The 26,870-nt window shown below is 42.0% G+C and overlaps 1 protein-coding gene across 4 annotated transcripts in view; it reads right to left on the bottom strand.

Moving 5' to 3' along the window:
• The window catches only part of SORCS3 (sortilin related VPS10 domain containing receptor 3), a 601,218-nt gene that overhangs the window by 412,051 nt on the left and 162,297 nt on the right, over nucleotides 1-26,870 (bottom strand). For all 4 annotated transcript variants that reach the window (XM_047703327.1, XM_047703328.1, XM_047703329.1 and 1 more), the window contains exon 2: nucleotides 18,316-18,383. In XM_047703327.1, the coding sequence (XP_047559283.1) occupies nucleotides 18,316-18,383 (68 nt within the window). The remainder of the gene's footprint in view (nucleotides 1-18,315; nucleotides 18,384-26,870) is intronic.

Raw genomic sequence — 26,870 nt, 5'->3', positions numbered from 1 at the left:
TACTGCTGCCATTTGATCCATTCAGAAGGGCCTGGACATGTCCAGCCCGCAGGAGACATCCGTGTTCTTCTTGGACTCTAGGGATACATCATTTTCAAGGATCTCATTACCCAAGTCTTGTTCCAATAATTCACAATAATTTTAGGCCTACTCATTACCCCCAAACGGTGTGAACATGTGCGTACACAGCACACACACATACCCCACACATATACACACACTACAGTGTGTTAACTGCTCTCTTTCAGTCTCAGAGTTGCTGTGGTTGTTTTTTTTCCCAGCACTGAGACTTTCAGAAAGGCAACTTTCTCATCACCAACTTGATGATGTATACTAAAGTCTCAAAATTTCTCCTCCAGAAGTCTATCCTAAGGAAATAATATAAAATGCAGGCGAAAACAAAGATTTATGTATCTAGTTATTCGTTACAACATTTTTAAAATAATGGAAAACTGTACAATGATCGAATCTCCCAAAACAGATGAATGAATATAGTTAAGTAAATTACAGAACAGCAATATAATACACTATTATGCAAACATTAAAATTATATTTGCAAAACATTTTGAGTAACATAGAAAAATGCTTACTCAAATGTTATATGAAAATAAGAAACAAAATCACTGATACAAGAGGATCTCAATTATGGGAAAACGGATAGGTAAAACAGGGACAGGTAAATGTACCCTGAAGCAACAATATTTTTGAACAGGATTATAGATGGTGACGATTACTTTAGAGTACACTTCATTATTCAAGTTTTGGAAAATTATTTTTATTAGTGAAATTATTGCCTAAAAATTTAAATATGCAAAAATGAGGGGGAAAAAAAAGTAGTAGCTTAGGAAACTCACTCTTTCTTCCCTGTTGGCCAGAGGCAATTTTTTATAACATCTCAATTCTCAAATCTTAGGGAAATCGGGCAGGTAAGTTTAAAGAGAATGACACTGTAAGTTATCAAAGTAAATCAGAATTAGGTGCAATTCCAAATTCTTCACAGTCTGCCTTGTTACTCCCCCACTTCTCCTAGTCCCACAGTGAGCACATGTTGAGGAATTAAATGGGATAATCTTACGAAGTCAGGCCACCTTCTTTATCCTCTGCCTGACACTCTCAGAATACTGTAGTCTGACCTTAGTCTGAGTTCAGGAAGGCCGTGAAGCAAGCCGTGTCCCTGATGGCCCCCTTACCAGTCCCAACACGTAAGCCAGTCACCACATCTTAACCTCAGTGGTATAGAATCCACGTTCCTACATCTGAAGCCAGTCAGAGATGCAGGGGTGTGGGGAGGAAGTTTCTGGTTTCCTTCAAAGCAAGGGGGCTTGGAGCTTACACACCTGCCTTCCTCATTCCTGACCCATTATATATATTCATCAGATAAGCAGAGGGTCTACGAGGGTAAGAAGATAAATAAACACAATCAAACACATAGGTGGATTCATAAATTAAAAAAAAAGAGAGCAAAAAAAAAAAACAATACAAATGTTCTAACCATATCAAAACTGATCCTCCCCAGCTACAACTTCCCCTACACTAAATCACCCTTTCTAAAGCACAGCTCTTATCTACAGTTGCTGTTCATTCGCCTGTACTCTTTCCTCTTTACAGGAAAGGTTCCAGACTGCTCAATGAGACACCCAAATCTCCCCCAGTGTGGCATTCACTCCCTGTCCAGCCTCCTCCTCAGTTTCTTTCCCTGCCCAGCATCTACACTTAACTCCCGGTCTCCTGAACAATCTCCAAACCTGTCCTGGTCATTTTCTCTGCACTAGATTTTAATCTATTTCTTTATCCAGCATGCCCATCCCCTCACATCACCTATCGAAGTCCTTCTCTCCTCCAAAACTCACCTCATATACTGCTCTTTCCATTAAGCTTCCTCTGATCTCCCAAAGCTAGAAATAATATCTTCCTTTCTCAGGCCTCTATTTTAAACTTCTATTCTATTTACTTCTTATAATAAATAATAATATGAAAGGCTTGTTTTTTCTATCTCTATCTTGCTCTGTCTCCCTCAATTGAAGATTCCTAAAAGGGAAAAATCTCTTCTACATCTTTGCATGGTCCATCATGGAGCTTAGCACAGAAATTACATATAGTAAGTCTCATGAAATGAACTGATCCAATGCCTGGTCACAGAAGGAACAAATTTCCTGGACTCAGAGCCCTTACTGGGGAACTTCACTCTGTCCCATGATGTATTTATTCCATGATGTATAAAGGGCACAGAGCAGAGCACTGAGTCCACAAAAAGCATTCAAAAGCAAATACTAAATGTGTTGGTCAAGGTCACAGGGTACAAGATCAACAGACAAACCACAAATTCACTTCTATTTATACTCACTAATGACTCAGTCACTTAAGCATCCAGTTCTTGATGTGGGCTCAGGTCATGATCTCAGGTGGTGAGACTGAGCCCTGCATCAGGCTCCACACTGGGTGTGGAGCCTGCTTGGGATTCTCTCTCCCCCTCCCCTTCTGACCCCTGCCTCTGTTCCTACATGAGCTCTCTCTCTCTTAAAAGAAAAAAAGAAAGAAAGAGACAGAGAGAGAGAGAGAGAGAGAAAGAGAAAGACAGTATCTTGAGAAAAGCAAAAACAGAACACACCAAAACTTATGGAATGGAGCAAATGCAGCACTAAAGGAGAAGTTTATACAATAAGTGCCTACCTAAAAAAAAAATCTCAAACTAGCTAACATTATACCTCAAGGAACTAGAAAAAAAAGAATAAACTAAGCCTAAAGTTGGCAGAAGCAAAAAAATAATAAAGTTTAGAGGAGAAATCATTGAAATACAGAAAAATAATTGAATAATTGGTAAAACTAAGAGTTGATTTTTTAGAAAACATGAAAAATATCTTCAGTTAGATTACAAAATTAAGAAAGCGCAAGTAAATAATATCTAAAATGGGAGAGGAAACATGACAACTGATGCCACAGAAATAAAAAAGATTGTAAGAGACAATTATGAAAATGACATGCCAATAAGTTGGAAAAAAACAGAAAGAATGGATAAATTCCTAAAACATATGACTTATCAAGACTGAACCCCCTAAAAATAGAAAACTTGAACAGACCAATCACAAATAGATTGAATCAATAATCAAAAAACTCCCAACAAAGAAAAAACCAGAACCAGATGGCTTCACGGGTGAACTCTACCAAACATTTAAAGAGGAATCAATACCAATCCTTCTTGAACTTTCTCAAAACAGAGAAGAGGAAGAAACACTTCCAAACTCGTTTTATGAGGCCAGTATCACTCTGATACCAAACCCAGGCACATATGGCAAAACATGAAAAAAAACCACAGGCTAATATCTCTGATGGACATAAACACAAAAATCTTCAACAACATATGAACAAAAACCTAATTCACAACACATTAAAAGGATCAAGTAACATAACCAAGTGGGATTTACCCTGGGATGCGAGGATGGTTCATCATATGCAAATCAATCAGTGTGACAGACCACAGTAACAGAATAATAGATAAAAATTGCATGATCATCTCAATAAATGCAGAAAAAGCATTTGTTACAACTCAGCATCCTTTCACAAAAAAAAAAAAATTTCTCAACAAATTAGGCATAGAAGGAACCTAGCTCAACACAATAAAGGCCATATATAGCTAATCTTGCACTCAATGGTGAAAAAGCACTCTCACCACTACTATTTAGCATGGCACAGGAAGTCCTATCCAGAACAATTAGGGAGGGAAAGGAATAAAAGGCATTCAAATCCCAAAGGAAAAATCAAAATCATCTGCTTGCAGATGACATGCTGTTATTATGTTATATATAAGAAAACCCTAAAGTCTCAAGAAAGACAAAAACTACTGGAACTAATAAACAAATTCAGTAAAGTTGAAGGATACAAAGTCAATATAAAAAATCAGTTGCATTTCTCTCTTTACTGAGATCTAATGAACATACAAATTTTCTTGGTGTGCAACAGCATGATTTGATATTGTATATACTGTGAAATGGCCACCACAGTATAAGTCTAGTGAACATCCATCATCGCTACACATAGTGACCAACTATTTTTCTTATGATGACAACTTAAGATCTACAGTCTTAGCAACTTTCAAACATGCAATATAGCATTAACTATAGTCACCATACTGTACATTATATCCCCAGTTCTTATTAATTTTATAACTACAAGATTGTACTTTTTGAACACCTTCACCCATTTTGCCCACCCTCCCCCACACCCCCTAAGTCTGGCAACCACTAATCTGTTCTCTGTCTCTGTGAGTTTGGCTTCTTTGTTTGAGGTTTCCTACAGTATTTCTCTTTCTCTGTCTTATTTCACTTAGCAGAATGCCCTCAAGGTTCATCCACACACTAGCAATGAACTATTCACAAAGGAAATTAACAGAACAATCTCACTTTCAGTAACATCAAAAAGAACAAAATATTTAGGAATAAACTTAAGCAAAGAGGTAAAAGACATATATACTGAAAATTATAAAACATTGATGAAAGAAACAAAAGCAAATACCAATAAATGGAAAAGCAGCCATGCTGAGATTGGAAAAATTGACCCTGTCAAAATGTCATACTACTCAAAATACTACTACATTGATCTACAGATTCAATGTAATCCCTATCAAAGTCCCAATGGAATTTTACACAGAAATTGAAAAAAAAAATCCTAAAATTCATATGAAACCATGAAGACCCCAAGCAGCCAAATCAACTGTAAGCAAAAAGGAAAAAGTTAGGGACATCACACTTCTTAATTTCAAAATACATTATAAAGCTACAGTATTCAAAGAAATATGGTATTGGTATATGGTACAGACATGTAGAGACCATATACAGTCAATTTATTTTCAACAAAGATGCCAAAAATACAAGATTAAGAAAGGATAGAGTTTTTAATAAACAGTGTAGAGGAAACTTGATATCTAGATGCAGAAGAATGAAACTAGACCCTTATCTTACACCATACACAAAAATCAACTCAAAATGGGTTGAAGACTTAACCTAAGACTTAATACCATAAAACTGCTGGAAGAAAAAAAAATGGACAACAAGTGTCTTGACATTGGCTTTGGCAATGATTTATTGCATATGCTACCAAAAGCACAGGCAACAAGACCAAAAATAGGCAAGTGGGATTACATCAGACTCAAAAGCTTCTGCACAGCAACAGTAACCATCAACAAAATGAAAAGGCAACCTATGGAAGGGGAGAAAATACTTGTAAGTCACGAACATTATAAAAAGGGATTAATATTCAAAATATATTAAGAACCCCTACAACCCAATAGCAAAAGAAAGAAAAAAAAAGAAAAGAAAGAAAAAAAGAAGAAGAAAAGAAAGAAGAAACAAAGAAGAAAACATGCAAAATGGTCAACAAATATATGAAAAGGTACTTAAAATCACTAATTACCAGGAAAATGCAAATCACAGTGATAATGAGGTATCACTTCATATCTATTAGGATAAAGATTAAGAACAACAACAAAAAAAAAAACAAGAGGCAGTAAATACTGGTGAGTATGTGGTGGAAAGTACTGTTGGTGGGAATGTAAACTGGTACAACCACCATGGAAACCAGCATGGTCCTTTTACTACTATACAATCCAACAATGCCACTTCTGGGGACACATCTACAGGAATGTAAATCAGAATGTGAAAGAGATATCTTTACTCCCATGTTCACTGAATCTCTATTCACAACAGCCAAGACAGGGGAGCAACATAAATGTTCACTGACAGATGAATGAATAAAGAAAATGGTATATACATACAATGGAATATTATTAAGTCTTAAAAAACAGGAAATCCTTCCATTTGCAACAACTTAAATGACACTGCAGGGCATTATGTTAAGTGAAATAAATCAGACACAGAAGGACAAATACATGATGCCACTTAAACAAGGAATCTAAAAGAGCCAAACATTTAGTAACAGAATGGAATGGTGGTTGTCAGGACCTGGGGGGAAGAGAAAATGGTTAGGTATAAATCAAACGGTACAAAGTTCTAAGTTATACAAGATAATTGTGTCCCAGAGATCTGTTGAACAACATAAAGCTATAGTTAACAATATTGCACTGCAGATTTGAAAATGTGCTAAGACATAGATCTTATGTTGAGTTCTTATCACAAAAAATAATAATAATGAATAAAGAGGGCAACAGGAAGCTTAGAGGTGAGGGATAATTTTATGACATAGACTGTGGTGACAGTTTCATTTATTTCCAAACTCACCAAGTTGTATATATTAAATATGTACAGCTTCCTGTATTTCAATAGTATCTGTAAAGCATTTTTTAAATGGGCCAAAGACATAAACAGACATTTCACCAAAGACAATATACAGATTGCACAAGTAAGCACATAAAACGATGTTCAACATCATTACCTACCAAGGATGCAACTTCAAACCACAATGAGATATTACTGCCTCCCTCCTAATGTGGCTAAAATCGAAAATAGTGAAAACACCCCTGCTGGCAACGCTATAAAAAATTGGAGCACTCATACATTGCTGGTAGGAATATAAAAGGGTACTGCCACTCTGAAAAAGTTTGTCAGTTTCTTCTAAAACTAAATACACAACCACAACATGATGCAGAAATCACACTCTTATGCATTTATCCCAGAGGGATGAAAACATGATTACACAAAAACCTGTACTCAGATGTTCATAACAGCACTATTTGCAATAACCTAAAATGGGGAACAATCCAAATGTCCTTCAAGAGGTAAAAGGCTAAAACCACATACATACATACACACACACACACACACACACACACACACACACACACACGAAATATTACTCAGCAATAAATAGAAACAAATAGCAATCTGAGTGAGTATCCAGGGAAGTACACTAAGTGAAAACAGTAACCCTAGAAAGTTACATATTGTATGACTCAATTTCTTCAGCATTTTTGAAATGAAACATTTTATAAATGGAGGACAGATTAGTGGTTGCCAAGGTTTAGTAACAAAGGGTCTGGGGAAAGTGAGGTGGCTATGATTATAAAAGGGGAATAGGAGAGATTCTTGTGATAGAAGTGTTCAGTATCTTCACTGCAGTGGTGGATAGACAAACCTACACACACACACACACACACACACACACACACTCACACACACAAATGAGGACAATAAATCCAAAGGAATCTTAGAAGGTCGGTGGATTGTAACAATATCAATAACTGTTGTGATATTATATTATAGTTTGACAAAATATCCCCATTAGTGAGACCGGGTATGGAGTACGCAAGCTCTCCCTGTATTATTTCTTTAAGGTGCATGTGAATCTTCAATTGGCCTCAGTAAAAATTTTAATTTAAAATGTGTGTGACAAAAAATAAATGTGTGTGACTGCAATGGTGCACTCATTCCAAATAATATTCTATAATCAACAACCATCCTTCATAAAAGGAACAGGTGAGAATTTGCAGATGATTAAGAGCATTTTATCTGCCTCTCTGAGTGCAACTGTGGGGAGGGGTAGTTCCAAATATTAAGAATTTTAGACAACATACCTAATCAATCACAATGTCATCATTTATAAAGACTTTGGGGACTACAATACATTGTCTAAAGTTCCAGAGAACAGATACAGAAATGTGGTATCAAAAACTGATACAGTACTAACTACACCCTAATATCTGGGGAGACAGTATGGCCAAATGAGACTAGCACTGACTTTAGTTTTACAGCCGTGAGGTCAAACTTCATCTCCATTACCTGTTGATTGTAAAAACCTCACACTCATCTCTACCAAAATGGGATACAATCCTTGCAAGACTGCTACATGTGATATCTTTATACATAACCTCCTAGCACATTCCCTGACACGTTATAAATGAGTCTCTTAAATCAGTAGTAAAAGTGAAGGCATGCTCTTTAAAATTTAGTGTATTTTATTAATTCTTCTTTACATTAGAATTCATCAGAAAATATGTGATACCCTTGAAGGCTATTCCCTAGCTTTTTTCTAGTGGTCCCAGTCTCCTTATGCATAGAAGTAAACAAGAAAGGTAGCCTAGGCCAGGAAATTCTCACCCCCAAACATAGTTAAAGTTTCGACTGCTTGACTCAAGTGGTCCTTTCAATCCTCTCTCAGGACTTTAAATCACAGGGAAGGTTGTTGTCATGTGATGGCGGCTCACTGGAGCACAGAGCTCTGACATACAGCCGCCGTGGTCCCTGGAGATGTAGAGAATCGAGCCATGACATACCATGGTCCCTCAAGATGCCTAAGATTTTGTCCTTCCTGGAGTCTTTTTGTTATCTCTTCCACCATATGCTGAGTGATCCCAGTATCCTCCCAACAAATCCTACTACTTGACTACATTACTGATTACTTCTGTGGCTTGCAACCAAAAATTATGAATAGAAATCCTTCCAAAGTCACCTGGAAACCATTTCCCATTTGTTGTACCTTCCAGTCCCCCAGGAAACCTGGATTCCCAACCACCAACTCACCCTAGTAGGGTTCACCTCAAGCACAATTCCATGGACAGCAGCACCTTGTAACCAACCTCTTGTGGCACCACTCTCTAAAATCAATGTTAATTGCCAATTAAACAAGCTTGATGCTGACAGAATGTGAGCTAATTAGTAAGTGCCAGAGCTCATTCTAATTATTAACCTTTATGGCTGTCATTTATAAAGACAAGAGTGCAACTATGGATTTTCGCATGAATGACTGCACTTCTCATTCTGAACCAGCCATAAAGACTACAGATAACAGGGAAAGGTGCTATGCTGAGGGCAAATTCCCCCAAAGAAGTTGTCATGCACCTTTCAGAACCAAAGATGGCCATGACATCTCTTAAGTTGGCAGTTACATCAGAATCAAGTGGGGAGCACCTTCAAACTATAAGCAACTAGAAGTTGACCCCAGAAACTGGTTCAATAGGTTTGGAATAAAGCCCAGGAAACTGGCTTTTCTTATATTTCCCAGGTGATTCTCATGATCCACCAGAATTGAAAATCACTTAGACAAATATCCAAGAAGCCCATTCCTAGTCCCCAGGGCAGTCACTTGGCTATAGATCTCTTATGAAATATGAATGGTGGCTGAGCTAGAAAGGCCAGGAAAGAGTGATTACTAATGTAAGAGCAGGAGCAAGGGGCTGCTGAGAATGGAGAGACCTAGATTTGGGTCCCAGGTCTGAAATCACTGAGCACCAACCCATTCAGGACCTTAGTCCATCCACTCTGAAAATGAAATGTTCAATAAGCTGGCCTCACATCCCTCCCAGAAAGAGGAGGCGTGCCAGGCTTGCATGCGAGCAGTGACTACAACTATAATAACAGTTAAGAGATAAGTACCACTGAAAGGGGAGCTTTTAAAAGATAAACACTATGTATTGCATTTTAAGACTTGACTTTAGCTTTAACTTGGGCACAAAGCATTTAGAAGCAACAGCAAGATGTGAAATGCTTCCTTTCTAAGCTCAGCAATTCCCGAAAAGAAACCTCACAGACATGCGAAAGAAAAGCAGAGGCCTTTTTACCAGTTTACTGCTTCCCAAATAATATCTAGGGCAGTGGTCTTTGGGGAAGTTGTCAAAAGCCTCCTAAAGACATTTACAGTGTATGTCCAACAAAGTAACTGACTACCAAATGATGAGAAAGTAACTATGAACCTTTATGAAGCTTGACTAGCTTATCTTTATAGGTGTTTATGTATATAAAAGCAGGAATGGGGTATGTAAAAATCCGCTCTCCTGTAAACTTGGATATAGGCTCTGTGTGAATTGAAAATTTTCTCTTTTTTTTCCCCTTGTTTGACTTCAGACCAAACTCCAAGGACCTACCTATCATAGTTTTACACACGTGGACATCTGGCAGGGAAATAAATTAAGGCTTACCTTAGAGAGTAGGGAAATGCATCCATTTATAAACGTTATTTTAGAAGGGACTGTCTGATCCTGTTTACTTATTAACTTCATTAGAAGGCTAATGAATCTACTGCTGAGAAAGTGAGAGGGAGCGCAGGCTGGGGAAAGGGATGGGCAGAATTTCACACCCCTTCTCCAAATGGTGAGGTAATTTATGATTGCGATAAAGTGGCATTTCATTGGCATTTCATTTGGATGAAAGCGAAAACAACATAAAATAACAATCAACAGACACGATCCATAGAAAAGTGTTACATTCTCTCAGCCACTGGACAAAAATCAAGATTTATACATGTCTGGGTCCTGCCTCGTGGAAGAAAAAAAGACTAGGCCATAAAAAGAACCCCTCTTTCCCATAATAAATAGGAAAACAATAAATTTGTAATCCAGACCCCCTTCTCCGGTGTTCTCATTTCTCTATTCTCTAACACAGAAAGATGTTTGAGGGATCAATATTTAGGGCAAACCCCTTTCTCATCCTGTTTTTTGAAACAAAGATTTTCATAGATTTAACGATGCTCCCACTGCTTAATGAATTGAAATGAAGTAGTTTGGGGAGGTGTTCTAGCTAACACCCACCAAATGGCCGCTGTCCATGGGGAAGCAGCACGGTGGCGGAGCCCTGTCTGTGTTGTTGATGCTGCCCAGTTTGGGAAGGGACGTGGCTGTGCTCAGGGCCGAAGCGGTTATGCACATCGTGAATCCCAGTGTAGTGTGATTCTTGTCTGATTTCCCAGGCTAGAAGAATCAGTGGACCTGGGAGTTAAAAGAGGCATGAGAGATCACTTTATCTCACACCTCTATTTACGAGGAAACAGAAGGATGGCAAGAGTAATCCAATTTAGTGGTAACGGAGATCTGCCCAGAGCCTCGGCTTCCTCTGAACTCACTGGCCCCTGGTCCTATCTGATGACAGGAAGCCACTAAGGAGTGTTGGAAATTCTACATCCTGAGTAATCCCCAGCCTTACTAAACTATAATCTCCATAGGGCCCAAGAATCTAGACTTTTAACACATTCCACAAGTAATTCTGAGGATGTGCCAAGTCTGAGGCATACACTCAATTCCACCTTTGTTGATTACTTGGGAGGTAACCAAACTTTTCAATGGATTTAGATTCCCTTACAGCTGCATTACAAAAGAAAGTGACCAATAATGGATGAGTTAACTCAACACTATGTTAGGGGAACTTAAATCAGATGTATCCTGTACCCCAAAATCATCATTATCAGCACCTCGTGTAGAAAAACCAAGAAAGGTGTTAACCTTCCCCTTTTGCCAAGCACAGATGGGTATCTAAAGAAGACTCCAATGTATTGTCTCAGTAGAAGTGTATCATTGTCCAGGTGCACCTGAGTGGCTCAGGGGGTTACGTGTCTGTCTTTGGCTCAGGTCATGATCTCAGGGTCCCAGTGTTAAGCCCTGCATTGGGCTCCCTGCTCAGCGAGGAGCCTGCTTCTTCCTCTGCCCCTCTCTTCTCTCTTAAATAAATAAAATCTTTTTTTTTTAAAGAAGTGTATCATGTCCAGGCATTATACCCTTAGGATTCTAGATGTGCTCTGTACACCATCCTCCTAAAGACACCAGCACCACACTCATGTAGAACCTGGTAGAAGCTGCTGGGCTAGGAAGATGTGGACCTATGAACAAACAATAATGGTTCTATTAAGTAATAACTAGGTTGCAGGCACTTTGCTTTCCATATTCCATCTTACTAACTTCCCACAAAGCTCACTTATTTTCATCCTATTATATAAGTGAGTAAATGAGGCTTAGAAAATTAAAACATTGCTCAAGGTGGTGCAGCTTATTAATAAGCATTAGAACTAGGATTCACATCGAGGCAATTGGAATACAGGACCCACTCCTGTAACCACTACCCATATTCAATTCCACCTATTAGCAGGTGTTTCCAAGAAACATGGGAACCACTAGTATATGAAATAGTCTTTCCTCTTAGGAGTTTTACACACTAGCAGGGAAATAAGACATTTTATCCTAAACATCAAAACAAAACAAAACAAAACAAACAGATGTCCATTGATCACCTCTCTAATTCCTTCCTAGAATTGTTTTGCAGCCTTTATAGAATGAAGCAGGTGATAATAATAAAAAACATAGAAGTACTGCTGTAGCAAGGCCACTCATTGCCAAGTGCACTGTATTTTGTATATACATGTTATTCTTCCATATGCTCAACGTTGTTTCCTAGTACATTAATCTTACCTCTCAAACAAATGAAACATTCCTTGAGGATAACAAGCATGACATAATTATCCTGCATCCCCCAGCAATGAGCGCACGCTGCTTATATAACTGATGCTCAATTAATATCTGTCCAATTGAATGCTCTGTGACCCATTCAGGAGCTTTCACTAGATTTATTACTACCAAAAGCAAATAGGAGGAGGCCCCAGTTCTGGAGAGAGGATTTCACAACCTGTATCATCAGCCCAGCCTTCGGGACTTCACATATGAAGAGCCTAGCAAATAGGATGGAAAGTTTTTAATTAACAAACTAACCAAAAAAAAAAAAAAAAGTCATTCCAATCTGCAGTTTTGTTTCCATTAATTCACTCAGATTCAGCAGGAATTCCACTAAGGAATTGGGGTGAGCAGCTGGAGAGGGAGGGAAACACATAAATAAATTATGAGTGTCATTAAAATTTGTAAACTAATAACTTCTGGGAAGTCTTAGCAATTATTATCAGGGTTTTCTTGGCAAACAAACAATTAATAAATCCAAAGGTCTCCATTTTCTATTTAAAAAAAGAAAAAAAAAAAAAAAACCAGCATCCCCCAAGAAGGTCACTGATGGAACAATTAGGGGAGGGAAGAGTAAATGGTCCAGTCAACAGCTTGCAGACCAGATGAAAAGTCATGGGATTCCCCAGTGGCAGGAGGATGAGACAACTCAATACAAGAAAAGCGACGGGCCAAGGCAGACTGATGCTGCAACACGATCTGGGGACACAGCGCTTCAGTTCACCATCTCTAAGCCCTTCTTTAATGTAGACCAAGGGCTCTGCATTGTAGATCTAGAAACAAGAAAGGCACATGGGCCCTGCTCTTGAGAGGCTCCCAGGCTGGAAACACATCACAACACAGCATCAGTGATGCTAGAGGTGAGCAGAGGAGGAATCCCCCATTCAGGGAGGTGGGGCAGGGAAGCGCCCGGGAGGATGTGCATAGGAAGTGGTAAGCTTCAGAAACACCTTAACCAGGAACCCCTCCATAGGCTCTGTGGGCCCCAGGAGAAATGGTTGAGCAGCCTAGTTGTTCCTTTTCCTCTTTCTTTTCTTTTTTTAATTTAAAGATTTTATTTATTTGAGGGGGAGGAGCTAAGGGAGAGGGAGGAGCAGACTCTGCACTGAGCACGGAGGCCAACATGGGGCTCGATCTCATGACCCTGAGATCATGACCTGAGCCAAAGTTAACAGTCGGCTGCTCAATCCACTGAGCTACCCAGGCACCCCAGGCTGGTTGCTTGTCTCCCACTGTTGTCAGAGAGAACCAGCTCAACTACCAAGTGACATGGTGGTGACCAACTTTTCCTGCAGGTTTTCCATGCGTAGCCACTGTACACCAGGTGTTTTCTAGGCAACTTCTGCATTTTATTTCATGCAAAACATTATTCCCACACAGTGAGGTGTGAGCCAGTATCCTCATCGTACACTAAGGACACAGAGGCACAGAGAGGTGAAGATATGTGTTCGGGGTCACACAGTGGCTAAGTGGGGGATTGTGGACTTGAACCGAGGCCATCAGTCCCAGCCCCATTTGTAATCACTTTGATGAGGAGGAGACCAATCCACTGATGCTGGGACCCCTGCCTTTAACTCATCTCTCCACCTTGGGTCAGGCTTCTAGAAAATCTAACAGTGCTAGGTGCCACCATCCCTCCTCACTGATGGGCAGCCTCCAGACTGGACATATTATGGGCTGAAAATGCCCTGATCATGAAGCCCTGGGTCTTTAAAAAAAAAAAAATGTCAGTCCCCAACCTCACTAGTCTAGAAGCTTGAACCCTAGAAGGAAAATGTCCATTGACTAAGGGAGACCAACAGATAGTTGTGCTAATAACCAACTTTCACAGCCATCCTTGTGGCAGAGAAAACAGTTTGACCCCCTTCAGTGTAACAGCACTGAGGAGTTTCAGAAAGAATGTCACAAGGGCACAAGGTACTGCCCCCCAATTGAATGCGTTTAAACAGTCTTTTGTCTATTTAGAAGTAGATGGCCTCTGAATTATTAATCCAGTGAGGCGAATAATTATATCTCACTGTAACCTGGCAGGGAATGTCATCTTGTCATGACAGCTACTGCTCCAGGCTCCTCCGCTGTACAGAAAATTGAAGAATCCCCAAATTCAATTTCAACTTGGTTAAGCATGTTGGGCCAAATCATGAAACTGAAAGGGTGTGTGTTTAATTTAGTTTCTTTTCTCTGCACACTGTATTAGTAAGGGAGATCACAGTGCTCTAGGCGCTAACTACAAAATACATCATCATTATTAGAACAGAAAAAGAGGATGGGAGACACAGATCTTTAGGGGATGAGTAGGGAAGACAATGAAAGGTTTGAAAAACTCCGTGAGGCCCCAGCACACTGGAAAACTCCCCCAAAGTTTAGAAGTAGCCTCTTTTCTCACTGCAGCCCTACCCAAGGATTGCTAAGCATGGTTTTATCAGATCTACAGACCCCTGGAAACACAGCACAACAATACATTTGTATTTAACATCTATCCGGAGGGAAAGCCTACGTTATCCACCAGGTTTCCAAATCCCAAATCACACCGCATGAATCTATCATATGTAAATTACACTCTGCATTACCCACTTTGGTTTGGCCCCTTCCTGTGAACATGAGACCCCAAAGCCTCCCTCCCTGGTCCAAGACTAGCGGCTCTGTCACCTGCTTGGCTCCCTTCTCCCCTGCAGCCCAACCTTACCTGGCCATTTCCCTCTGTTAGAGACATTTTTCCACTTCTCATTTGCCAAATCATATCCCACTGGTCAGGCCAACACCTGGCTCAGAGAACCTTCTCTACAAAAGAACATCCTTGGGTTGCTAGAAATTGATCTTTCAATTGTCTCCAATCAACACAAGGAACAAGAATCTAAATCACTCTTCGTCCCTCCCTAATCCCCTGTGGATCTCTGCTAATTTATCCATAACAGAGAATACATCCCCTTGGTGCCCTACAATTTCCACCACACGGACCCTGGCATCAGTGGATCCTCATAAACAAAGTCAATAATGGAACGAACACCATACAAACACAGAGGGTTACGGTAATCATTAGTCATTACAATTAAGTGAATTTTCTACATGTGAGTCACTGTCTTAAGGGTTTGTACATTTATTATTTCACTTAATCCTTGCAATCCATCCATTAATTCACTCACTGAGCAAACATTGAAGATCTCCTGTGTGCCTGATACTGTTCTAGGTCCTAAGAGTACAGTCCTGAATTAAAATGCACAAAAATTCTCCCTCCAAACCTTAGATGTTAGTGGGTGCAGGCAGAAAATAAATCAATCCATAAGTAAAATATTTTGCATGCCAGATGGTAGTACGTACTAAGGAGGAAAATGCAAGCTGAATGATGGAATGTGAAGTCCTGGGAAAGGCCTTCCTGACTAGGTGAACAGAGAAGGGAAGAAGAGAGGGGCTGGGCAGCCCTGCCAAAAGAAGTGGGAAGAGCCAAGCATAAGAGCCATGGGAGGGAGAAGGGGGCCTGAGTCAGCTACAGCAAAGACAAAATGGTTGGGGCAAATGTAGTTTCTCTACCATCTCCAACTTATATTCAGGGTAAGAGAAATGGGTTAAATGGTGACCACCAGAAAAAAATACATTCGACATCCTCATCCCCAGAGCCTGAAATGGACCTTGTGTGAAAGAAGGCTCTGTGCAGGTATAATTAAGGATCTCAAGATGAAATCATCCCAGATGATCCTGGAGGTCTAAATGTGATGGCAAGTGTCCCCAAAAGGGACAGGAGAGGAGCAGTCATGGGCGCAGAGGAGAGGGCTGTGGGAGTCCCGCAAGCCACAGGGACTGTCGGGCAGCCCCTGGGGTTGAAAGAGGGAAGGGTGTTCTCTGGAGCCTCCCAATGGAGTGCGGCCCTAAAGACCCCTTGATTTCAGACTTCTAGTTTCCAGACGTGGGAGAGAACACATTTCTGCTGCTTTGTGCCCCCCAGTCCAGGGTACTTTGCAACAGAGGCCCTAGGAAACTGATACAGAGAGGTTAAGTAAGGTTCCTGCAGTTACAGAGCTCTTGGAGTGGGCGAGGTGGGACCTGAATCCTGGCAAGGAGATGATCAGGGTGCCCTCGGGGCCACTCGGCAATCTGCAGTCTCTGCTGTACACCAGGGAATATACTGGCTTGTCTGACCAAGGGCCACACTTCCTTACATAAGGGCCTCAAGGCCTTGGCTCCCTGGCTTCACCTGGCCCACCCCTAGAACTAGCCAAACACAGGCTGCCAGGTAGAGCTCTTGCCCACTGTACGGACAGGATTTCTGGATTCTTTTTTTATTACTTGCCCCCAGAAGCAAGCATGGGAGTCGGGCTTAAGGTATCAGCATAGCATCACTGTCATTGGACCTGAGGGGAAGGTTTCCGAGGCTCTAATTCACTCAGAGTCCCGTGTGACTGGAAACAGGCGCGCTCTCATCTATTAGACAAACACCCGTTACTTATATCTCTGCCAATTTTCATTGAGCAGCAAAATTAGGTTTTGGACATCCTGTGCAAATGGAGGCAGGCCTGAGTCGATGTGAGCAATTAACCCCTAAATATTTAATAGATGCTCTGACTGCTCCCCTCCCTAGGAAACAGACTCTGGCTAGTCCTCTGCAAACAAACAGGTCAGACGAAGAAGCAGCAAGGCACAGAGATACTCACGCCCCAGCCCACTCTGGTTCCAAGACCACAGGAAACTCTCAGGACAGAACTCTGGGATGGTGACACAGCCAGGTGAATGGCCTTTGGGGACAGCGTCCTCCCCAGGGTTTACCAATGATGAAGCAAACAGGATGGACATACACAACCTTTCCAAAGTGTGAAGAGCCGACTCATGGCGACTGATGCCATTTGCTGTTGCCCTGTGTGACTGCTGGCAGTGAGGACGTGTGTGCGGGTGCATGTGCACTGTACAGAAGGGCGAGTGTGCCAATGCTTCCCACCCAGAGCAATGCCTCATGTCGTGGCTTTATTCAAGCTCTCTCTGATCGAACCCACCCACGTCCTCCTCCCCGTCCCCTGTGACCAGCATGCCATCGGAGCTGACTTAACCAGTAGGTGCAATGGGCATGCGGCTTAATATTAGTTTCAGGGGCAGACTTTGGTGGTTCATCAGTTGCATACAACACCCACTGCTCGTTACATCACGTACCCTCATTACTACTGCCCATCACCCAGCCATGCATCCCCCCACTCACCTCCCCTCCAGCAACCCTCAGTTGTTTCTGAGAGTTAAGAGTCTCTTACGGTTTGCCTCCCTCTCTGTCTTTATCTTATTTTATTTTTCCTCCCATTCCCCTATGTTCATCTGTTTTGTTTCTTAAATTCCATATAATTGAAATCATATGGTATTTGTCTTTCTCTGACTGACATATTTCACTTAGCATAATATCCTCTAGTTCTATCCACATCATTGCAAATGGCAAGATTCTGATGAACTTTCAGGCTGAAAAAAGTTCTCATATACTATATTAGTACATTTATCTTTATACCAATGCTGTTGTAAAATATACATTTCCCCTATATTAAAACATATGTATTACCAATATACATTTAAATATATATGAAATTAAATGTATAGTAAACATTCATTAAATACATAAAACTTGGTGAATATTTAGTAAATATTTATTAAATATGTACATTAAATTTACTCACACACACACACACACACATATATATATATATATATATTTTTCCCCACCAAAGGAGCCCACAAGGGCCACAGTGTGGACCTGATCCCCACATGTGTCTATTCCCACAAGCAAAGGTAAGAACCACAGCATCTCACAGATGCAAAGGACTAGAAACGGTCCTTGGGCCAAGACTCACACCCAAGGCAAGAATCCTCCCTCCAGCAGGTTCTCCTTGTTCTGGGCAGCCTCGTCTGATCGCTCCAATCAGACGTGCATTCGTCAAGCAGAACAAGACATGGCAGGAATGCAAAAGCAACGGCGATGCCCAGCAGAAAGTGTGTCAGGCCCCAAAAGCGATAAGCAGAGTGCTAGGGAAATTTGCCGGTGGGGCCATCCATTCCACCCCAGGCATTAAAGAGGCCTTCCAGGAGGAGGACTGTTTTCTGTCTCTTCCAAAACATGCTTCCCAACCGTGTGGCTGGCATTCTTCAAGTGAGTGGGGCCAGAGTAGCTTGTTAAGAACCTGTAATCCACTTACCTCCACAGTGAGCTCTCAGTCACGCTCCCCAGATTGAAGTCATACAGCTTCGTCAGGATGAGGATCACCTGCGATGGGGATGGGGAGGAGGGCAGAGGAGAGGAACAAAAGGGGAGAAAAAAGGAAGCTTCCTTTAGTTTGTGTAACAATATACAGTGCATCTCAAACCACCCAGAGGAGGGCTTAGTGTTTATCCGTTGAGTGGAGGGGTATTATAGGATCAAGCGAGGAAAAACAATTAATTTAACGCATCCCTGTAACTGGTAGCATTTATTTTAATCCTGACGATGCTTTGCATTTGAAATAAAACACGCCAACAGGAATTAACTGGGTATCGACAGTTGTATCTCTGCATCTGTCCTCCTTCAAGGCAAGGACTGGCCGGCTGGCTCTGATCACTGCTAGGGCCCTCCGGGGATCTGAGGCTGGGCGAGTTTTGACCTGAAGATGACTCTGACTTACAGACTTGGACCTAAAATGGTAAGAAGGAACTGGGCCTAATTCTACCCATCTACAGAGAGGTTCAAAGAGATTCTGTGTCTCTATCACTAAGGCCTCAACAGCCACAGAAACGTGAATGGCTGGCAGGCCTAGTCCCCAACATCCTCTGATGTCATCTGCCATCTACCATTAGTCATCTGTCCTCGTCATGGAGTAAGCAGGTCGCTGGACTGCACTGGGCTCCAGGACCACTTTCCTGACTCAGCTGAAATGAAGAAACCCAGAAGGAAGCTGTACATGAAAGAGAGCGGGACTTTCTGTAATAGTCTTAGCAGTTTCCTGAAATGGTCTCAGTCTGGTCCCATGCCTTTAAATTTCTCCAGTGGGGGACCCGGATACCAGATGTTTCCCTGCCTGCCCCTTATGTGCCTGGGCAGTGGCTCAGGCATGACTCAGAATCTACAAGGATTTCAAGCGCGGGCACCTGAATCAATTTTAATCAAAACGCAGGTGCCTAACATACAGCGCCTGCCTGCACACGTGATAATCCAGTTACACATAATTGTGTTTATCTAAATTTAATGCACAACTCATTTCACTTTTCTCAGCTCCTTCCCATTCCACAATTTAACTTCCTCCAGTTCATTTGCACAGCAGCCATTAAACTCTTTCCAAGATAATGAATTTCTGCTACCAAGATGGAACTTTCCCATTCTAGGTATCTATTTAAGATTAAAGAAAAATAATCAGCCATTATATTGAACATTTTTATGGCATTTCACTGACAACAGAACACTCACTTTGAGATTTAGTCTCATCCAGCACCCCAGGGGGTCGGTCAGCACCATTTCCATTCCCTTTATGTAAGCTAAGAAGAAATTAGAGGCAAGGATGTGACCCATTATAGGTCAGAGAGAGTCTGTGACGAAGTTGGTTTGGGATGTTCAACTTCTCTGCAGGGCCATGACTGGAGGACTCTTCTCAGAGTGCCCTCTTTGATGGAGAGTGATGGATGAGAAAGAAACAGCTAATCCAAGAAAAACATCAATGACATGGCTATTTGTAGGACAGGAAAATCTACCAACTACCTGTCCTTTTAACACAGCACAACGGCAAGGACTGTGGACCCAGTTCAGAGACTTGCTCCCCACAGGCACTCAGTGATCCTTGCCTCTCCCACTCATAGGGAGCTTCTTCATTTATAAAATTCATGGGCTAATGAAAGCAAAGGACTTAAGCCCACCCTCCCCAACCACATGCCTAGGAATGCACTGATAATTCCTGTTTTCTGGATTAACACATACACCTACACACACAGCAGACTTCATCTCCCCTTCATTTTACCTTCTTTCATCTACAAAGGCATTCTCACAGTCACGAGGTAAAAATGTGGGTTGGCTATGTGCTGGCGAACCCAAATTCTGGACGAACAAACTCCAAACTACTCTTCTAGAAATAGGTCAGAACACCCATCCCAAGCTCTGCAGGAGAAAATCAGGCCATTTCATTTTCTCCCAATATCAAGCCTTCATGGACATCAAACAATCTCCAAAAAGTACAAAGTCCACATAGAGAGAAGAAAGAGGTGTAGGGGGTAAGAGTTCCATTTAACCAATAGAGCTTCTAACAAACAACTGGGTCTGGAAAGCCCTGGAAAGAACTCAGGGCTGTTCTTATTCTATCCGTCTCCTTACTCAAAGTTCAGACCCTCTTCTTCCCTGCCTCCATCTTCCCAGTCCCTCATGTTTCTTGTATATCTAATCTCATGCTGGTGTCTGCTTCTTGGGGGATCCAGACAGACTCATCCTTCCACACCTCTATGACTGCTACTTCTGCCTTCGTGGTAGACAGTCGCAATTCTGCGTCTTGATTCGTGCCCTTTCTTGGTCAGAAATCATTGGTGGTTCCCTCTGCCTGAGGATGAACTCCAGACTCCTGACCTGTTATGTAAGGCACTACACATACACATATTCACATGCAAGATGTACATACATATACATAAACACATACTCCTCCAACCTCTTTCCTACAGTTCTCTAGACGCTGTCTTCTGCTTTAATAATCCAAGTTTCTCAAGGGGTTGCAAATAAACCATACCTGTTCTCACAACTCCGCCTGCTTTCTTTCATGATGCACTGTATCATCTATGCCTCAGCCTTTTATTAACCTGCACGTGCCTACCTATTGTTTAAGAAACAACCTGAAGCCCACCTTCTCCAGGCAGCCTCCCAGTTCCAACCCAGCCATCAGAATTCTTGCTCTTCTGAAGTCCTATTGCACTTAAAACAGAATTACCTAACTAGGTACTTACTCAAACACTATCCTGATCCTTTCTGGATCACACAGGATCTGCCTTCTCAACTAGATTGAGGCAGGGTTTGGGTGTTGTTCTTCTGTCTCCCTAACAGGTAAGCTCAACATGTCAAAGGTACCTAAAAATAATCATTTTTGAGTCAATGAAGGATAATGGAGTTTTAGTGGTAAATCATAGTCTTCAGACGGGGTTAGTATTCATTTAGTCTATTTCCCTCATTGTACAGATGAGGGAAATGATGCTCAGAGAGATGACGGGACACAAGTTAATCTGAATAAAGTGTGACCTTGACCAAGTAGCCAGAGCACTGTTCTTCCATTCTATGAGTAGAGCTGGAGGTTAACTGTCACTGGAAAGCCTTATAAATTCAGACTCCCTAGTCCCACTCCCAGCAGGTTTGACTTGGTGGGTCCTGGCTAAGGTCCAGATATCTTCCTGTGGTAACTGGAGAACCATACTCAAGAAAGGTCCCATCCCACCATGATTCCTCTCCCAACTCTGTGCTGCAGTGACCATCCCCCCACCCTTCCACCACGTTGAGATCCTCATTTAGAGAAGGATCCCTTCCTTTAAATGGAATCGAACCTCACAAAGAAAGCACACAGTAAGAGATGTAGGAGGAAGATGTCTCAACAAAATCACCCCTGCATTCCCTAGAGGAAAGGTCCCAAACACTGAGAATTAGGGGCTGGAAGCTTTCTTTCCCCAGGAGCCAGCACAGAAGGACAATAATAGAGCTATGAGGAGATGATCGTGTAACTTTTAGCCTTAAGATATTCGGTGCCAAGCAAACAAAACTAAGACTGAAACAACACCTGCCCATCCTTGGCTTCTCTCATCACTCAGAGCCTTCCAAAGGCCTCCAGAGAGGAGGGAATTCGCAGGGAAGAAAACTGAAAGCAGATGCAGTAAACCCACTAAGCCCCAGACTGCTGGGCAAGTACACAGAGCAGAAGGGGCAGACATGAGTGTGTGTGCCACAGGGATCACCAGTGGATGGCATGTAGCACAGAAGGGTAGCTGGGCTAATCCAGGACCATAGCAAAACCTGACTGGACTCCTCTCCAGCAGATGCCCCCAGAGGAGAGTGGACAGTCCAAATCAACAAAGGAAAAGCAGTGAGCAAACCTTCACTGAACCCCTACCGTGTAATAAACACTATACTAGGTGCTTCTCAATCCTTACAACAAACTTTTGCAAGTGTAACATAATATCACAGTTTTACAGATGAGAAACCTGAGTCCCAGGAGCTAAGCAAGTTGCCCCCCAAGGCACACCACTAGCAGGAGACAGAGCCAGCATTCCCACCCATGGGACACAGCACACTTGCCCTGCTCTAATGCAATGCTCCTCCATTCTGCAAATGTTGATGTGAGCTGGTTGTGTGTGAGGCAATGAGCAGTCTTACACAGAGGAGAAAAGCATATCCCTGACCTCAAGGAGCTGAGCATTTACTAATGAATTTCACAAATATTTACTGGGCTCCACTTCAGTGAATTAGAAAGGGACCTGCTAAACTTTGAGACTCAGGGAGAGAGCCAGAGCTCAAGGCCCCAGGGTGAAGGTAACTTGTTTTCTTTGTTCTTGGAGAAGGTAATAGGAAACAGATATGGAATGAGAAAAGAACTAGACAAACTGCTGGGAAACCCAGGCTTGTCAAATAAGCTCATTTTTTACCTAACTGGCTATAGTCCTGGGGGCTTTTAGACAGCAGGAGAAATGAAAATAAATAGGAATAATTCATGAGTAAATAGCATTTTTTTTTTATAAGCCATATACCTACAGACATACACATTTAGAGAGTGTGGAGAGAAGTCCCTAGACGTGTGTGTGTGTGTGTGTGTGTGTGTGTAGATATAGCTACAAAGGCCTATGTATATAGAATGAGTACTCACAGACCACACCCAACCTTAAATTGGCATCTGATCTCTTCTCTGGAATTACACTCCAGTTATTCCTCTCATAGCTTCCATTGCATAGGATCAATGTGACTTTTCCGTATGTCTGAACTTGTCTGTTAGACTGTGGCCTCGCTGAGGTTAGAAATCAGGTCTCATTCAACTTAGTATCCCCAATGCACAGCACATCACCTGACACTTGGCAGGCACTACACACGGTCCACTGAATGAATTATGGATGCAGAACAATAAAAGAAGAGATGAGATGATAAATGTATTTGAGAGGTACAGATAATGTGCTATAAGAGTTGAAAAGAAGCAATTAAGTCCATAGAATGTGACCAGAAAAGTCTCCACAAAGGAAAGATTACAGAACTCCAAGTCTGGTAAGAATTTGGATCTACTAAAATGGAGCTGGTTCCCTTTCTTTAAGTTTTTAATTGAACAGAGATAGATGGGGAAAAAGGAGAGGAGTGCCTTTGGAAAGGAGTAACTGGGGTTACCAGGAGCAGCATGGAGGTAGAGCAGCATGGGCCATTAGGGGCAGAAGCAGTCATGGGTTGAATGCAATGTCATGTATACATGAGCCACTTGGAGACATGGGGAACGCCAGGTTGGGAAAGAAGGCAGAGAGGACAATAGGATCATGCAGGAAAGAGAGAGGAAACTCAACCTGAGGTCAACTGTGGGTAGATGAAAAGTTTTGTAAGAGTGAATAGGCTGATATCAAGGGAGGAATATATTATATCAAGAGACTTACTACGTGTGTATCTATCTATCTATCTATCTAATAAATAATATATATAAGGGGGCTAGTTAAAATAGGAGGCTTACTATACATAATATATTAAGGGACTATATTATAATAAGGGACTTACATGATAAGGTGACAATAAAGGACATGGCTAGCCTTTTACAAAATCAGCTGGTGCCGTCTTCGGTGACCATCCACCTACACTTTTCTTGTCCCCAGGCATCTATTGTCTTCTGCTGCCCCCAGATGCTCAGGCCAGCCCTCAGCTAATGACCTGCTCTTTAGACACACAAAGAGCAGTAACTAATGTCTTTATTTCCCATTTCCCTTTTCTCTTCCATTCATCTATTCCCAACTTACGCCAAGCACAGCATAAGATTATTGGTGATAAAGTGATCAAAAGAGAAACAGCTGCTGTCCTCATGAAAGGCAGAGTCATCCTCAACCTGCTGCTTCCAGGATCATTTATTTGAACTCAGGAGTCCAAGTCTCTGGCAGAGCTGGAGAAAGTGGTATGTGGGGGCAAGGGAGCTTTCTACCCTCTTCCCACCAACTTCCTATGAGAGAGGAGGTACCCACACTCAGAACTGCAGACAAAGAAAGAAGTCTCAGCCCCTATTCCACCTCAGACCCCTTCCAAATGTCACTGTGTCTAGATTCACTTGCCCTCTGGGTCCAGCCATCAGTCCCCTGGATGGGATTTGCATGGCAGCCTGGAAATAACAGGACATGAGCAACCTGAGGGCTGCCCCAAACCTAGTCTCACCATATGCTACTGTGTGAGCCTGAGCAACTTACTTATGTTTTCAGAATCTGTTCCAATTTCCTTAAATGGGGATAAAGACACCTGTCCCTGCCAACCTCACAGGGTTGTTGATTCAAATCAAGTAAGGAAAGCTGATTTGCTCTATAAGCTGTACTACGGCAATATGAGTTATTAATATGATAATTATTCTTTAGGAGCAAAGAGTTCCAAGTGATTTTTATTTGGTGGGGGCAAAGGGGAAGTTCAGATTCTAGAGTTGCTAAGCTCCTCCAAAAAATTACTCATCTACTCTAGACCCCAACTGCAATATAGGAGGCCACAGATAAGAGCCCGCGCACTGCACCTGCCCACGCCTCCCCCCCCAACCACTCAGCTTCAGAAGGCAGTCAGGCAGCCCGGGGGGATTCCTGTCCTCTGAAAGGATAATGCATAATCTGCAAATTCATAAATCACTAGGACGCTCTCGCCCGTGAGCACATTCAATGAAGGGAGGACCTTTAATGCCTGTAAAATTTTACTCTGAAGGAAAATTACTTTAGTTCATTAAGCTTTCCTGAAATCTTGATGCCTTTAAATCCATGAGGTTCCCTACACATCCCCCTCACAACCTACCCCTTCGTTCCTGCCCCTATCTGATAGCCCAGTAGTTCTTTGTTGACAGGAAGGACAGTGGCTTTCTTTACCAGAAGTAGTTGACTATGGGAACCTAACAAGGATGCTAAAATGTACCCCTCTGGGACCACCTACAAGAGTGTACTTTTCAGTTCCAGCAGAGTCTGAGTCCCAGGGTCCTTCTCACACCTCCAGCAGCATTCTGCCCCCCAACCAGGGAACAGAAATTGAGGCCTTGCAGTCCAAAGTCTGACTGATCTCCAATACCAGGATGTCTGCCACCAATTGGTAGCCTGAACTGTGCTAGATGTATGCCAAATTCAGAATGGCATAAAGAGGGGAGCCTGGGTGGCTCAGTCACTAAGCGTCTGCCTTCAGCTCAGGTCATGATCCCAGGGTCCTGGGATAGAGCCCTGTATTGGGCTCCCTGCTCTGCCGGAAGCCTGCTTCTCCCTCTCCCACTCCCCTTGCTTGTGTTCCCTCTCTGGCTGTCTCTTTCTCTGTCAAATAAATAAAAATCTTAAAAAAAAAAAAATGTTGCTTTCTTCCCCAATACACCTGCTATTAAAAAAAAAAAAAAAAGAATGACATAAAGAGTGTTCTTACCTGCTATGAGTTTAAAATCTAGTTAAGAAAACATAGCAACTTTGTCATATATAATGTGTGGAATTCCACAAAGCTGTTCTTCCCTTTCCTGCTTTTTATAAAGGCCTTTTTACAAACTCTGTGGCTCAAGACAGAACCTCAGCATGATCCTCATCCCACACACAGCAAGACAAACACTGAATCTTCTGAAATATGTTTCAGTCCACTGTAGCGCCCAACTTCTGGTCCTCATAATCATTGTCCTCATTCACTAACCAAATACATATAGAATGCTTCCTATTTGCCAGGTAGTGTGGATTCAGCACTGAAGAAAATAAGCCAGATTCTTTGCCCTCATATATTTGACATTCTGGCAGGGGAGATAAATAAATAAGTCAGTAAATGACATAGTCACATGATGGGGGAATAATTAAAGAAAAGGAGAAGATGAACGAGCCCAGGAACATCCTTTATGAAAAACTGGCTCTCCTGCAAAACCTTGAATGAGACGAGAGGTTAGGTCATGTGGTAGCTGGGTAATCAACATTATAGGTAGGAGAGCAGCAAATGCAAAGACCCTGAGGCAGAAGTATCCCCGGCATATTCAAGAAAGAGCAAGGAAACCAATGAGGCTGGAGCAGAGAGGAGCTGGAAAGGAGGTCAGAGAGGTATTGGGAGGCTGGAGCAGAGAGGAGCTGGAAAGGAGGTCAGAGAGGTATTGGGAGACTTCGATCTTGCTGGAACATGTGAACCATTATAAGGATTCCAGTTCTGAGTGAGATGTGGGGCTGCCGGAGGATTTTCATAGAGGACTTTACTTTTAACGGGATTGAAAAAGTCAGGAAGGGGACAAAAGTGAATTAGGATCCAGTCGTAATCATCAGGTGAACCATGGTGTATGTTAGAGCAGAGCTACAGCAAGGGACATGAGGGACATGATGTTCATATAAACTGAGGGTAATGTCGGGCAGAAGAGCTGACAAATTGGCTCTGTGGTATGAATGAAAGAATTGAGGGTGACCCTCAGAGCTCAGGACTAAGCAGTTGGAAGCACAGAGTTGATGTTTTATGAGATGAAGACTATAGAAGAAAGAGATGTGGAGGAAAGATTAGAAGTTTTAACTTTGAACGTGAAGTTTGAGGTGCCTAAGATAATTCAAACAGGGAAGTCCAATAGTCACCTGA

The sequence above is a fragment of the Lutra lutra genome, chromosome 14, assembly GCF_902655055.1.
Source record: "Lutra lutra chromosome 14, mLutLut1.2, whole genome shotgun sequence".
Taxonomy (NCBI): domain Eukaryota; kingdom Metazoa; phylum Chordata; class Mammalia; order Carnivora; family Mustelidae; genus Lutra; species Lutra lutra.
Note: the sequence above shows the minus strand (reverse complement) of the source record. Positions and strands in the feature narration are given on the sequence as shown.